The sequence below is a fragment of the Globicephala melas genome, chromosome 3 (genome assembly GCF_963455315.2).
Source record: "Globicephala melas chromosome 3, mGloMel1.2, whole genome shotgun sequence".
Lineage (NCBI taxonomy): Eukaryota > Metazoa > Chordata > Mammalia > Artiodactyla > Delphinidae > Globicephala > Globicephala melas.
Window position 1 is genome coordinate 153,865,814 of NC_083316.1, and position 13,134 is coordinate 153,878,947.

Consider the following 13,134-nt stretch of genomic DNA (forward strand, 5'->3'; position numbering starts at 1 on the left):
ATCTCACCATCTCTGATTAAAGTGCTTATACCATTTAATTAAGATTGTTTGTTTACAAATAGAATGGCTACAAAGCGATTTTCTTACTTTAAAAGCAGTTGACACATTGGGAAATGAGAGAATTACAGTAGTTGTGAAACAGGCAGTACTCAGTGAACAACATCAGTTCCCCTGTCAGCCCTTCTTTATTCCCAGATGTTTAGCCAAAGTCCTGAGCTGTCCTACCCTCTAGTAATCACTACAGCACAGCCTCATCCGCCCCAACAGAATGTTGGCTATACTCTAGCCAAATTCAGAGTATATCAGATTTCTAGCAGAAAATCAGTTACACATCAGTATACCATAGTCATTTTAAAAAAAGCAAAAAAGCAGAAGGCCATTAGACAAGATCTATTCTGGACTGCTGGTGTAATCCTGCAGGGAGAGAGTGGGAATATGATGCAGTGTGGCCTCCGCGTCCTCCCCAGCAAGGAGTCTCTCACTCTGCCCCAGGGGGGCACCCCCGGCTGCAAGGAGGCAGGCGCCCACAGGAAGCTGGTTGGAATTACCCCGTGTCACTTGTTCTACTGCCCTAAATGGCTTTGTGCGTCCCCACCCCCCAGATTCTGGAAGAAGAATGCAGAGAAACTGGCCCTTACAGAGGCACTGGGGTTCTATACTAGCTTAACACAACTATGAGAGAAGAAAGGGGACACAGAATGGGTGAGCAGACTTTGTCACAACGGCGGTGGGTGTTTTGAATACTGGATGGTGTCTAGGGCAGCCCCGATGTCATAATCCTTGGTCTGTAGGAGCCTGGTGAGCCAGCCGCCTTCATCAGAGAACCCCATGGATAGCATCTGGGAGAGGGACTCAATCAGCCGGGGGTCAGCTTCTGCCAGAGAGAGTAATGACAGCCATAAGGAAGAGTCACTGGGCCCCAAATGTGACCTGTTATGTGGCAGCATCCTGTCCAGCCAGCAAGTACCCAGGGCCTGCAGGGCCTGGCCCTTTTACAAGGTCTTAACCCTCACAGGGACCCTCCAAGGCAGGAACTGGCAACCTTTTTCTATACAAGGTCAGAGAATAAATATTTTAAGCTGCTTTGCAGGCTATTTGTCCCTGTCACAACTACTCAACTCTGCTGTTACAAGCATAAAAGCAGCCAAACAAAATGTAAACAAATGATCATGGCTGTGTTCCAGTAAAACTTACATTTATGAACACAAATTTAAATTTCATCTAATTTTCCCATCTTGACTTTTTTCCAACCATTATAAAAATGAAAAAATCATTCTTGGCACATAGGGCATAGTTTGCCACTCCCTGCTTTAAGGCAGAGAAGATAAATACTGGTAGCCCAAGGGCTAAATTTGGCCCATAGAATGGATTTCCACTTGAATACTGTTTTAAAAGTCATTGCCATGTGACAGTGATGAACCAGAGCAGGGTGTGAGTGGCCTCTTTTATTCAGTGTGAGTTCTCCAGGCTGGCACACTCTCCACCCGATCATGCTGCTTCCACGCCACCTACTTTACATGGTGGCTTCCTGCCTGGCTCCTACCGGAGCCTTGGCTAGGACCCCTGCTCCAAGGTCAGCACTTTCCATGAGGAAACAGTGAAGATGGACCCCGAGTCCACTTTTAGTAGTGCCAAAGCCAGCGCCGCCACCACATCACATCTGCCTTCGTAATTCTGGGTCTGGATGTTAAGTTTTAGAAAGCTGAGCTTACTAAGGCTCAGTATAGACACAGAGGACAAAACCAACTCCCAATTTTCTCTTACGTCAACAGACAAGCCATGCAGTACAGAACATGATGTCTTTCTGTGTTGCAAAAAGCAAGTGATAGGATGCTCTGAACAGAAAAGACAAATATAAAATACTTGAAATCTCTTGCCTGGTGGCAGATGTGGGTACAATGCAGCTTCCTTCAGCCCTGTGGGTCCTTCCTGGGAAGGGTCCAGAGAGCTTGGCCCTTCAGATTCAGGCATCTGTAAAGACTGGAGTTCACCTGTAGACGGGTCCACCTCTTTTGAAGACAAATGAGTCCAGTCATCATCTCCTCCTGAACAGTTATCAGACTCCATCTGTTCCTGGAACAAAACCCCCCATGAGCACCAGGACAACAGGCCACCTGACCACAGCTGGGAGAGTCAGGGCACGGAGGACTAGCAAGAGGCTTTTGCTTTACAAAGTTCTAGCGGAGGGTTCACAGAACAACTTAAATGCCACCGACACTCTGCAACGGAAATGGGTCCCTCTGGCTGTGTGAGTGCCAGGGAAGGGCTGTGCCTGGGGTGCTGGGATAAGCTCTGGGTGGCCACAACCTGGGGATGGCGTGGGAGGGTGCTTGCCTCAGGCTGACCCCCTGACTCCAGGGCGATCTTGTTCACTTGCTCCACCAGAGACTGTGCCATGCCTTCCACGTCCCCGTCTGGCTTGCTGGGGTTGGAACAGCAGCTGCTTGTCTGAGAGCTACACTTCTCCTCTGGGGTGGAGCTGCCTGGGGAGGTGGGTGTCAGGCGGCTTCTCTTTCCTCCATGTTCCACGTCAATATCGACTTCAATGCCTGGAAGCCAAGGAGAAAACAAAAACTTGATTAATAGCTAGCATCCCAGGTGAGCTTCAGAGCCAGAAAGTCCATAAACAGACCTCGTTTTCCCCTAACCATGTAGGACAGCGGCTGCACAGCAGGCAGGGCCAGGCCCTTGGAACAGGGTGAGAGCCAAATACCACGTGTGGCCAGTACCACCTGTGCCACAGTGGTGAGGACCACATAAAGCATCGCACTTGTGTGCAGGGGCCTAGCGATGTGAAAAACATGCACACTGAACACACGGATTTTGTTTAGGCAGGCAGGCAGACAGCCCGTGCAAGGTCTGTGCAAGGCCCATGAGGCTGCAAGCACTGGCTGGCGTGTCTACCTCCAGTCTCTCACACTCTGGGGCACATGCTCACTGACGGGAAGGGAGGGGACAATCACCAGGGCTATGTTTTTAATTATTTTTAATTTCTCAAAGGGCATGCCCATAGCTTAGAGTCAAACAATTTTAAAAGACTATAGAATGGATAAACAACAAGGTCCTACTGTATAACACATGGAACCATATTCAATATCCTGTGATAAACCATAATAGAAAAGAATATGAAAAAGAATATATATATGTATTACTGAGTCACTTTGCTATACAGCAGAAATTAACACAACATTGTAAATCAACTACACTTCAATAAAATTTTAAAAAAAGACTACAGTCTTCTATAGAAGATTCCCTGCCCCCCGCCACACAGCCTGGCCCACTCCCCAGAGACAGCTGTCAACCCACAAATGCTCTTTCTTTCCTGACTGCTCAAGTTTACTGCTTATTTCTTACTCTGGAAGATCAACACTTTACCACCCCTTCCCCTATCCTTTCACAAACTCAAGTTTTGGTAAAAACAGCATTCAGTGTTTACATTAGTGCCACTACATAAATACTGTTGTTTGCTGGGCCAAATACTGGCCTTATTTACTCTACAGTCTGTTTCTGTAGCAGTAACGATGTCCTCCTTTTCACTTGCTAACTTCCCCCTTATTCTCCCACAGCTTCTCTATAGTGTTTTCTACAACACAGGTTACGTGTATCAGATGCCGCATCCGTTCTGTTTTTTTCCCTGGAGACCACCCCTGGCGGGCACGGAGCTTCCAGCTCCAGCCTGGACAGGCAACTCTCGGGGCCAGAGGCACAGCTACACCTTTCCTTCCATCCTGGCGACTCCTCTTGTCACTCTTTCATGTGTTGGGTACCATTTTCAAGCACCTCTTTCTTCATTCTGGGCTTATTTCTTCATTTTGGCCAGAGAAAGGGAGTTCAAGCCCAGGTAAGATGATTAAGACCCTTGCATTCCTGACAACTTTGTTCTGCTCCCACACGATCATTTTAGTTGGGTACAGAATTCGAGGTTGAAAAACCACTTTAGATGAGCCTTTTGAAGTCACTTGTCTGCCAGCTCTTGCTGTGCTCCTTGAATTCCCAAGCTTTTATAGCAACCTGGAGAGTTTCCAGAGTCTCTATCCCAAGGGTTCTGACACTTGACAATAACCTTTGGTGTGGGGTCTTTTTTTAGTCATTGTCCAAGGCATTTGGCGTCCCTTTCGATCCAGAGGTTAATGTCCTTAGTGGCAAGAGACTGTCTTGTATTCTTTGTTCATTTCCTCCCTACAGTATACTCTGTTCTCTTTCTGGAATTCCTTCATCCTATATTGGACCTCCAGGATTAATCCTCAAATTATCCCATCTTTTCTCTCCTTCTGCCTCTATTTGTTTTGCTTCTAGAATATTTCCTTGAGATGATCTTAAAATCTGAGACTTCTTTTGAAGTTGTCTTTTTTCTATTTTTTTTTAAATTTCCAAGAGCATTCTTATTCTGTTCCTTTATGTTATCATTTTTATGGTATCCTGTTTTTCATGGATACAAACTTTTTTGTATCTCACTGAGGATGTTACCATTCTCTTCCCTATTAAGTCCTTCCTCAAGTTCCTTCTTTCCCGTGCATGGAGGTTTTCCCCAAACTGTTGGTGATCCATAGCTGTCTGATCCTAACGAGGCACTAAGGAAAAGATGATGGGAAGCACTCTCCATGGGGCCAGGGCCGTCATTATCTTCCAACTGCAGGCTGACAGGGTGCCCAGCCAGGTAATAGGATCCTAGGTGGCAGAGCTGTCAGATGCTCCTCTGGTGCATTCAGCCTCTCCTGAGCAGGGACTCCCCAGCTTCTGCTGGACTCTCTCATTCATGATGCCCAGTTTCAGGCTGGTGCCTCACCCTGCCCTGTGTCCCTAGTGTCCCCACCTCTGAAGCTTCCCTGGGTCAAGTGCTCCAGCAATTAAATTAAACACCAGGTCTCCTGCAAGGGTTGGCAAGGGCCAGCATCTGGCTGACTGGGACTTTGAAGTCTCTACATGATCCTTAATAGGCGTCTTCAACCCCTCCCCTGGTTCCCTGGCCTTCTCTGGTCCCTGCACAGCCAGTCTTGCTTCTCAGTGGCATCTCTATGCAGGTGCATATGTTTCTGATGCCTCCACTCTGTTGGTTACTGTCCTCCATCCACTTCCCATCTTCCAAAGTTTGATAACTTCATTTTATCTTGTCCTCTATTACTTTTTTCTCTTGTTCTTTATCTATGATGCTTTATATTTTTTTGTTTAATCCCTTCACTATTATTTTAGTGGAGTTTGAGGAGCAAGCAGAGATGAAAGCAGGCTTAGCTACTGGTGCCCCATCTGCAAAATTTAAATTGTTCTTCTTCTTCCATTTCCCCCACAGCTTTTCATTAGGAAAAGGTTCAAGCAGTCAGAAAAGCTGGAAGAACAGTACAATGAATACCCATATACCTTCTCACTTTTCTAAATGGGTGAATGATGTGACGCTTCTGTAAATGGATCATTGAGATTTTTGAACTAGGGTTTCGCCAACTTAATGATAATCTGAGACTTCAGGGCTTACAAGACTGTACCAGTCTCTGCCATGCTGTCCCCAAAGCCTCTGTGTGGGGGCATTTATGGAAGACCCCATGACGAGGAAGGCCCTGCTATTTTACATCCTAGGTGTCGGTGACTTCGACCTCCACCCTGGGCCTCACAGTGTTGCTCAGCTGGCTCTCACAGCACCTACCAAAAAAAGGCCTCAGGTTTGCACTTTAAAGCCACCGACTCTCTGCACACATTGCCCTCTGGGAGGCGTCAATGGTTACATCCCCTCTGGGCCCATGCTCTGGGAACAAATGGTCCCTTGTGGGCAGTTAGCAGAGTAAGTCATCCTGTTAGTTCCTCATAAGAAAGGAAAATGCCCATAACTCCAACAAGAGTTTAACCCATTCCTCGAATGGCTCTTGTCAATGGAAATTACTCAAAAGCATATTTTACTGAAACTTTTCTTGTATTGTAGGGTTCCAGGCTCCTCCCTAGTTAGTAGAAACCAACTCCATCCACTTCGAAAGATCTGAAAAGGCCTTAATCCTTATCCCAAAAGACCTCTGAGCACTTGTGTCCTGAGTGGGGAATCCAGGTCAAGTTCTGAAACACTTCACAAGCTCAGATGGGTCTCGGGATGGAGAGCAAGCATAACGCAGAGTCTCCTGGGAAGCCTTCAGAACACACAGACCCCAGGCCCTACCCAAGACCCACTTACCGAATCAAGGGACCTGGGACTCCGCACTCTTTTAAAGTCCCCTGCCTGAACCTAGACTTGGTATTGTGACTTCCCAGGTCATCTCATTCATTCTTTTAGTGAAAAACTTTGTTCTTCAGAATAGTTTTAATAGTTTCCATACACCAAATTATATACCAAAAAACCAAAAAAAAAAACCCAACCCTTTGTTGGTGATTCTGATACTCAGCCAGAACCACTGTCCATTTACTATCTTCCAGAGAAAAACTTCCCATGGCCCCTAAGTAGCAACCCATTAGTTGGAATTTCTTAAAATTCTACTATGTCTTTCACTTATGTCTTAAGTGAGTGGCAGGGTTTAGGGATAACCTATCTCCCAATTATTTCATCACTACTCCACTGTTACCCTCCTTAGAAAGCATTAAATATAGCAATTCTTTTTCCTCACTCTCTCAAGAACCTTTAACTCCAGTACAGAAACCATGTGTGAATTGAGCTATTTCATGTAGCAGCAATACCAAGATGTCACTGTTGCTTCAAAGCTACTTCAATGAGTGTGAACAGAAATGGTCTCAGTTTGGAAGCAATGGCAGTCATGCTCTGTGAGCCACAAGGTGGATGGCGGGTGGGGTTGGGCACCCTCCTACAGCATTCTTTCAGACATGGACACATCTTTTGGACAGACCAGGTGGGCACTTTCTGCCGCTGCAGTCACAAGGATGAGCTCTCTTCTAGTCCAAGATCATGGATTCATCATAATCACCTTCATCAACTGATTCTTGCTGCCAAAACACAGCAAGTGCTTTCTAAATTCATGGAGCTTTTGGCCTCAGGCCGGGCACACTATGGAGGCTCATCCACCCAGACACCTACTCTGGGCCTGCGCACTGGGAACCTGGCAGCACACAGAGAACCTTCCTCCCTTACTCCTTTCTCTCCGGCACCGGCACAAGACCAGCACTCAGGAAGCGCCAGGAAAGGTTGGGGGTTGCAAAAAGGGAGGAAAGGCAAAATGGCGTCTCAACTAACTACTCACCCAAGTCCTTGAAGAAACCCCAAGACTCACACTAGGAGAAATACAGACTGGTCTTCTCCCAAAGGACAAACAGGCAGAAGATGACAGGCCAGCCCTGCAACTGAGCCTGGTCACCCTCCCTAGTGGGATTACTCCAACCAACGTTGGCTGATTCCACACTCCATGTGGAAAGCTCAAGAATCTGTCAGGGAATGCAACTTCAAGTGGCCTGTGGTGCAGCACTTGGCAAAGTTTGATATGTGGCAACAAATCTTTACTGGTCTCAAGCACACATCAACTGCCGCTCCTCTGCAGTATCCCAAGTGAAAGCCACAAAACAGCCACCTACACACTGGTTACCAAAATGCTCTGCTGATATCAAAGGACGGACAAGGCAACCACTTACCCAGAGGGCTGAGGGCAGCTGCCACACTCTCCCCTACATTCTTGAGGAAATTCACACTGGGATCCTCCGATGGACCAGAAGCTTTGATTTTAAAAAACAAAAACAAAGATACACTTAATTCAAAGCATGTCTCTCAATGACTGATACCTGTTGCAGTCCTGTCACCTTCATCCCAGGAGCCCTCCCCCCAGGGCCTTGTCCCAGCAGCCTACACTCCAGTGCTTCCCTCTCTCCCTCCCTCTCTAGGCCACCTCCTGGGCCCCTTCGTCCTTCAAACCACTTCCCCTTCTGCTCCCCCTTCATTTGTGTTCCTGGTGCCTAGGTACTCCACAGGGGGCTCAGTACATACAATATAAAATATTATTTACTCGAATCAAACGTCCCCATCTTTGTCTCTAAAGATAAAGTGAATCAAAGGACACAGTAAGATTAATAACATCAGAATAAAACCAGAATCCAAAAGTTCAGAATGCAAGCTATATGTAAGTTTTTGACTTGGGGACTGTTTTAAAAGACTCGTGCAAATTTGGCTCTGACTTTCCTGACAGCTAGCATAAAAGAGAAGGGAGTACACTGCAGAGATACAGGTGCTGGAGGGGGCCTCCCGTCTATATGTGAGGACCACCTCAGAGGGCAGCATGAGGAGGTGGGCAAGGGCAGATGCATTAGTGGCCTTGGGCACTTAGGCGCCTCAGTTTTCCCACCTGTACAATGGAGATAATGCTCCACACTTTGCTGGGTTTTGTGAGGATTAAATGCCAGGAATGGCCATGAAGTGTCCAGCCCAGCCATAGGCACACAGGATTTCAGGACACAGGGAAGGCCCTCCAGCTCTGCCAGCCCTCACATCTCGCCCTTCAGAGGCCAGCAGACACAAGCCTCACCTGATTCTGCAGCAGGGCCAGGGTGGGCATCCCCTGCTCGAGGAGGACGTGGGCTCCAGTTCCCCGGTGGGCCCATCTCCCAGCCAGGCCACCCAAAGTGCCCGTGTTTCAGCTTCCGCAGCCAGCGGCTGTGAGAGAAGCCCTGGGGAGGGGTAGACAGAGGGGCAGGGTGGTGCCAGGTCAGGGGGCTCCTGCCACCCTGCACCCACCCCGAGCCCACAGGGAGTCCCCACTCACCTCAGAAGGGCGCCCGAAGGGGCTGGGGAAGGCAAGCTTGCTGTGCTCCCTGTGCATGCCCTTCCCCTCGCAGACAGAGCATAGATCGTAGTCAGGACAGACGCTGCACTTGTAGCGGGTCCCCACCACTGGCCCGTTGCAACCATCACAGATAACGTTGGGGTGCACCATGTTTCGGGGCACCTCCTGAGCACACGGGGGTCGGTGGTCCCGCCGGCACTCCTTCTTCTCTGCAGGCAGGGCAGAAAGCCATGACACTCTTTGTGAGCCACGGAAGACTCCTGCTTGTCAGCACTATGGGGCCATCACAGTCAGCAGGTCCCTCATGCCACCCTTCAGACACCGAATCCAGGCGAATTCACTTACTCAAGTGACAACAACAACACAACCTCAGAGCCTACTAGGAGGTTCTCAATCCCTGCGCCTGTGACCTGGGGATGAGTGACCCTGGCAAGAGCAAAGCAACAGAGAGTTGTGTCTGCATGGCTTTGGCCTTGCCCCGCACTAAAATAAACCCTCAGCTCGTGGGCACAATCAAGAGTGAACCCAGGGACTTCCCTGGTGGCGCAGTGGTTAAGAATCCACTTGCCAATGCAGGGGACACGGGTTCAAGCCCTGGTCCGGGAAGATCCCACATGCCATGGAGCAACTAAGCCCGTGTGCCACAACTACTGAGCCTGTGCTCTAGAGCCCGCGAGCCACAACGACTGAAGCCCGCATGTCTAGAGCCAGTGCTCTGCAACAAGAGAAGCCAATGCACCGCAACAAAGAGCAGCCCCTGTCGCTGCAACAAGAGAAAGCCTGCGCACAGCAACGAAGACCCAATGCAACCAAAATGAAAAATAAATTATTTTTTTAAATTTATTATATATATATATATATATTTTTTTAAAGTGAACCCAGAGACCCTCCGACCTCACCCCCTGTGGTGGGCATATACTCCTTTTTCAGGCCAAGCACAGCGATGACTATGGCCCTGTCTTAAACAGCCTTCAGTCTCCTCTCCCCTTCTTTAGTGGAACGTCTCCATAACCTCAAGCCAGTTGTACTCAGCAGGAACACCTGGCTTCAGGCTGCCCCTTACCTTTAATGTAAATACGGAAGATGTCATCCTTCACATATGACATCGCCATCTTCAGTTCCTCGTCACTGGAAAAGGCAACCAAGTCCCCGTCCTCATCTAGATTGTTTAAAAGACAGCAAGTGAGCACCCAAGGCTTCTCAGTTGGACACAAGCTGCTGAAAAGGGCTGAGGCCAGTGCAAAAGGGGCACTTACAGGGCTATAAACTGAAGCCCACTTGTCTGAGCCAGGGGAAAGTAGGGCTGAGGCCAAACTGCCCATTCACTCTGCCACTGCCTGGAGAGTAAGTACTCCAACCTGGACCCGGGGCGCAAATGAGAGGCAGAGTACGTGTGTGCAGACGCAGCAATGGTAGCACCTGCCACCTGCCACTCTGCCTCTGCACTAGCTGCCCCGTCAGAAAGGTGCTGTCTCCATCCACATCCAACCAGACCCAGCCCCCCATCAACTGTGGGAGATCCCCATCTGTGACCTGCTCGTCAGGGGTCCAGCACCTCCAAAGGCCTTGGATCTCTTGTGTCTTAGGAGAGTAAAGTAGAATGCATCTGCCTGCTTCCTCCCCCAACAAAGCTAAAATTACGTATTTATATGTAGTCTCTAGTTTTTAGATGTTGGCTCAAATGGTTTAAAGGATCACCATGCAAGACAAACCACACCATACATCTGCAGGCTGGTTCAGGTCTATGGGTCACCCGATGCAACATCTACCATAAAAACAGGGGCTGTGTCAAAAGGTAGAAACAACCCAAATGTCCATCAACTAATACACAGCTCAACAAAATGTGCTGTGTTCATAAAATTGAAACTTTCCCAGCCCCAAAAAGGAATGAAATACTGATACATACTACAACATAGGTGAACCTAGAAAACATTATGCTAAGTAAAAGAAGCCAGTTACAATAGACTACATATTTTTACAGGAAATGTTCAGAATAGGGAAATCCATAAACAAGATTAGTGGTAGTTTAGGGCTGGGGGTATGGGATGATGGGGGATGGGAGGATAGCTAAAGTGCAGAGTTTCTTTATAAGGTGATGGAAAGGTTCCAAGATGACTGTGATAACGGCTGCACAAATCTGTAAATTTGCCAAAAACTGTACACTTTAAATGGATGAATTCTATAGTATGTGAACTGTAGCTCAATAAAACTGTTATTTTAAAAAAAGGTGGAAGAAATCCAAAAAAGAGGGGATATATGTGTACGTATGCCTGGTTTACTTTGCTGTACAGCAGAAACTAACACAACATTGTAAAGCAACTACACTCCAGTAAAAGTTTTAAAAATAAATAAACAACGATCTACTCTGAAAATAAATTTTAAAATTTGGGGCCCTGGCAAGATGGCAGCAGTCCTGAGGAAGGTCCTAGCACGGACCCACCTACCGGCAGGCCCGCCTCCGTCCCAGTCACAACAACCTCCCCCAACCCCACCCCCAGCAGCCACCAGTCTTGCCAGCGCAGCTAGAAACTGAGCTGGCTCCTGGGCTCTGTCCCTACACCAACACTTCTCAAGAACGTTTTCATCTGGTCCCTCTATCCACTGCCAATGGGATAACGTCTGGACTCCGCCTGGTCTTGGGCGTTCTGTGGTCTGTCCCCGATCTCCCCTCCCAGCCGCCGGCCCGGAACTCGCGGGCCAGGCCGCATAGCTGAGTCCTCCTCCCCAGCCAGCCCTTCCTCCTAGTCTGCCGGCCCAGGCTCTTCCGGGTTATTATCACAACCCCCCCTGGCACCAGCAGGCCCAGACTCGGCAGCAACAAGATGTCACTGTAACCTGAGTGCCCCTCTGACCACCCTGTGCCTGCTCGCGAGCCGGTGAGGACGCCCCGGTGCGCCTTCGCCAAGATCTGCAACATCATGGCGGGCGGGGGTGGGGGTGGGGGAGGAGGTCTCTTACGCCGCCAGGCCTGAGATCCGCCCGGAGAGCCTGGCAGCGCCTGACCCTACTAGGGCCGGCTGTAGTCACCACTCCTCGTCACCAGGATGGCACCCGAAACCTAACTAGGGACCCACGCGGGCCGCCGTCCACCCAGCGAGCAGCCAGAGCAAACCCCCGCAGACGCCACTAGGCCCGACGAGAAAGAAGAGACAGCCACCCCGCCAGCAGGGCAGGACTGCGTCACGACCCCGCGCCACTGCCTTAGGGCGTCCGGCCGCTCACCGCGGTAGTGAGCCTGGAAGCCGCCGGGCCGTAGTACGGGGAACAGGGCGGCCACCCGGCTCAGCAGCCGCTCGCAGGGCCGCGGGCCAGCTGTGGACTCAGCTTCCGCTTCGGGCTCCGCGCTAAAACAGAAGCTGAAGCGGCGGATCTCGCGGGCTGCGTCCTCCTTGCCCAGAAGGTAGGCCTTCACGGTGAGCGACGCCATCGCCGCCAGTTGCGAAGCAGGAGTGGAGCCGTTGGGGAACCGCTCAGGCGTGCGGCTTTTGTAGGGCACTCTGGGAGCTCCGCCCTCCCCACTTCCTGGGGGCGGCGTCTGAGCGCGCCCGGTCCAGTTCTTGTCGCCAGGCCGTAGCGCGCGAGCCACCCTGCTGGAGCCCCAGACTCACTACAGCCTCCTCGCCGCTGGGCCCCCTCATTGCCGCCCCCTTTCCTCATTGCCCCTAATGCATCAGGGACCCCAAGAGGCCGGCCCCGCAGTCCGACATCTCGGTCTGGCGCTCGCCTCTGCACGTAGGGAAAGGGACCGGCCAGGGTCCCGCCCCAGATCCCTCGCAGGTCTGGTCCTGACCGTGACTCAGCAGAGCAGAGCCCAGGCCGCCCGGAGATGGCCAGTGCAGGAGGGAGGTGGACAACAGAGGCCGGAAGCCAGGAAGTTCCTAGGCGCTCAGCAAGCACCGCCAGCTAGAACAAATTGGCTCCCGAGGTGCTGTCCTGACCTTGTCACTCTTGGCAGCCGACCCCATTCGAAGCCATCGGCTTTTCAGGTGGCAGCCCACTCCGCCATCCCCAGCATCCTCCATGACTGTCCCTTACTGAGTTGAGGGACAGACCCCCAACTGAAGCCTGAGCACCAGAGGAGCTCCCAGTTTGATAGGGGGTAGGGTTGAGAGGTGCCAGCAGGGCGCAGGATCTTCCCATCCCCACCTGACTGGAGGGCCTGCTAAGGCTTCCTGGAGTCTCAGTGGCCACCAAGTGTTCACTGCAGCCCAAGAGACTCCCCATTGGTGCCTGGACACCCACTAGTCAGCCGGTGGTGCCCAAGGGCTTGAGGGGTCTCAGGTATGTTGGCCTCATGGGCAGCCCAGTACTTAGCTCAACAGCCCCCAGCTAGGGACCAAGAAACAGAGGCTTTGGGCCTCTGTTGCCCACCTCCCTCCTGCGCTGGACATCTCCGGCTTTATGTGACAAAAGTGACCTGTTCAAATGGCCTGGGGGAAGG

The 13,134-nt window shown here is 50.5% G+C and overlaps 1 protein-coding gene across 2 annotated transcripts; it reads right to left on the reverse strand.

Moving 5' to 3' along the window:
- Nucleotides 1–11: 11 nt before the first annotated feature.
- On the reverse strand, nt 12–12,204 carry SQSTM1 (sequestosome 1). Of its 2 annotated transcripts, none has more exons than XM_030844787.3 (8): nt 11,916–12,204; nt 9,757–9,852; nt 8,673–8,902; nt 8,436–8,577; nt 7,552–7,632; nt 2,335–2,549; nt 1,878–2,073; nt 12–874 (listed from the first exon to the last, which is right to left on the reverse strand). In XM_030844787.3, exons 1-8 carry the CDS (start codon nt 12,118–12,120, stop codon nt 717–719), a joined length of 1,323 nt encoding a protein of 440 aa, XP_030700647.1. In that variant the 5' UTR covers nt 12,121–12,204; the 3' UTR covers nt 12–716. The 2 variants fall into 2 exon arrangements, with proteins under 2 accessions (XP_030700647.1, XP_060152707.1); XM_060296724.2 differs by lacking the exon at nt 11,916–12,204 and adding an exon at nt 11,652–11,832.
- Between the last annotated feature and the right edge of the window lie 930 nt (nt 12,205–13,134).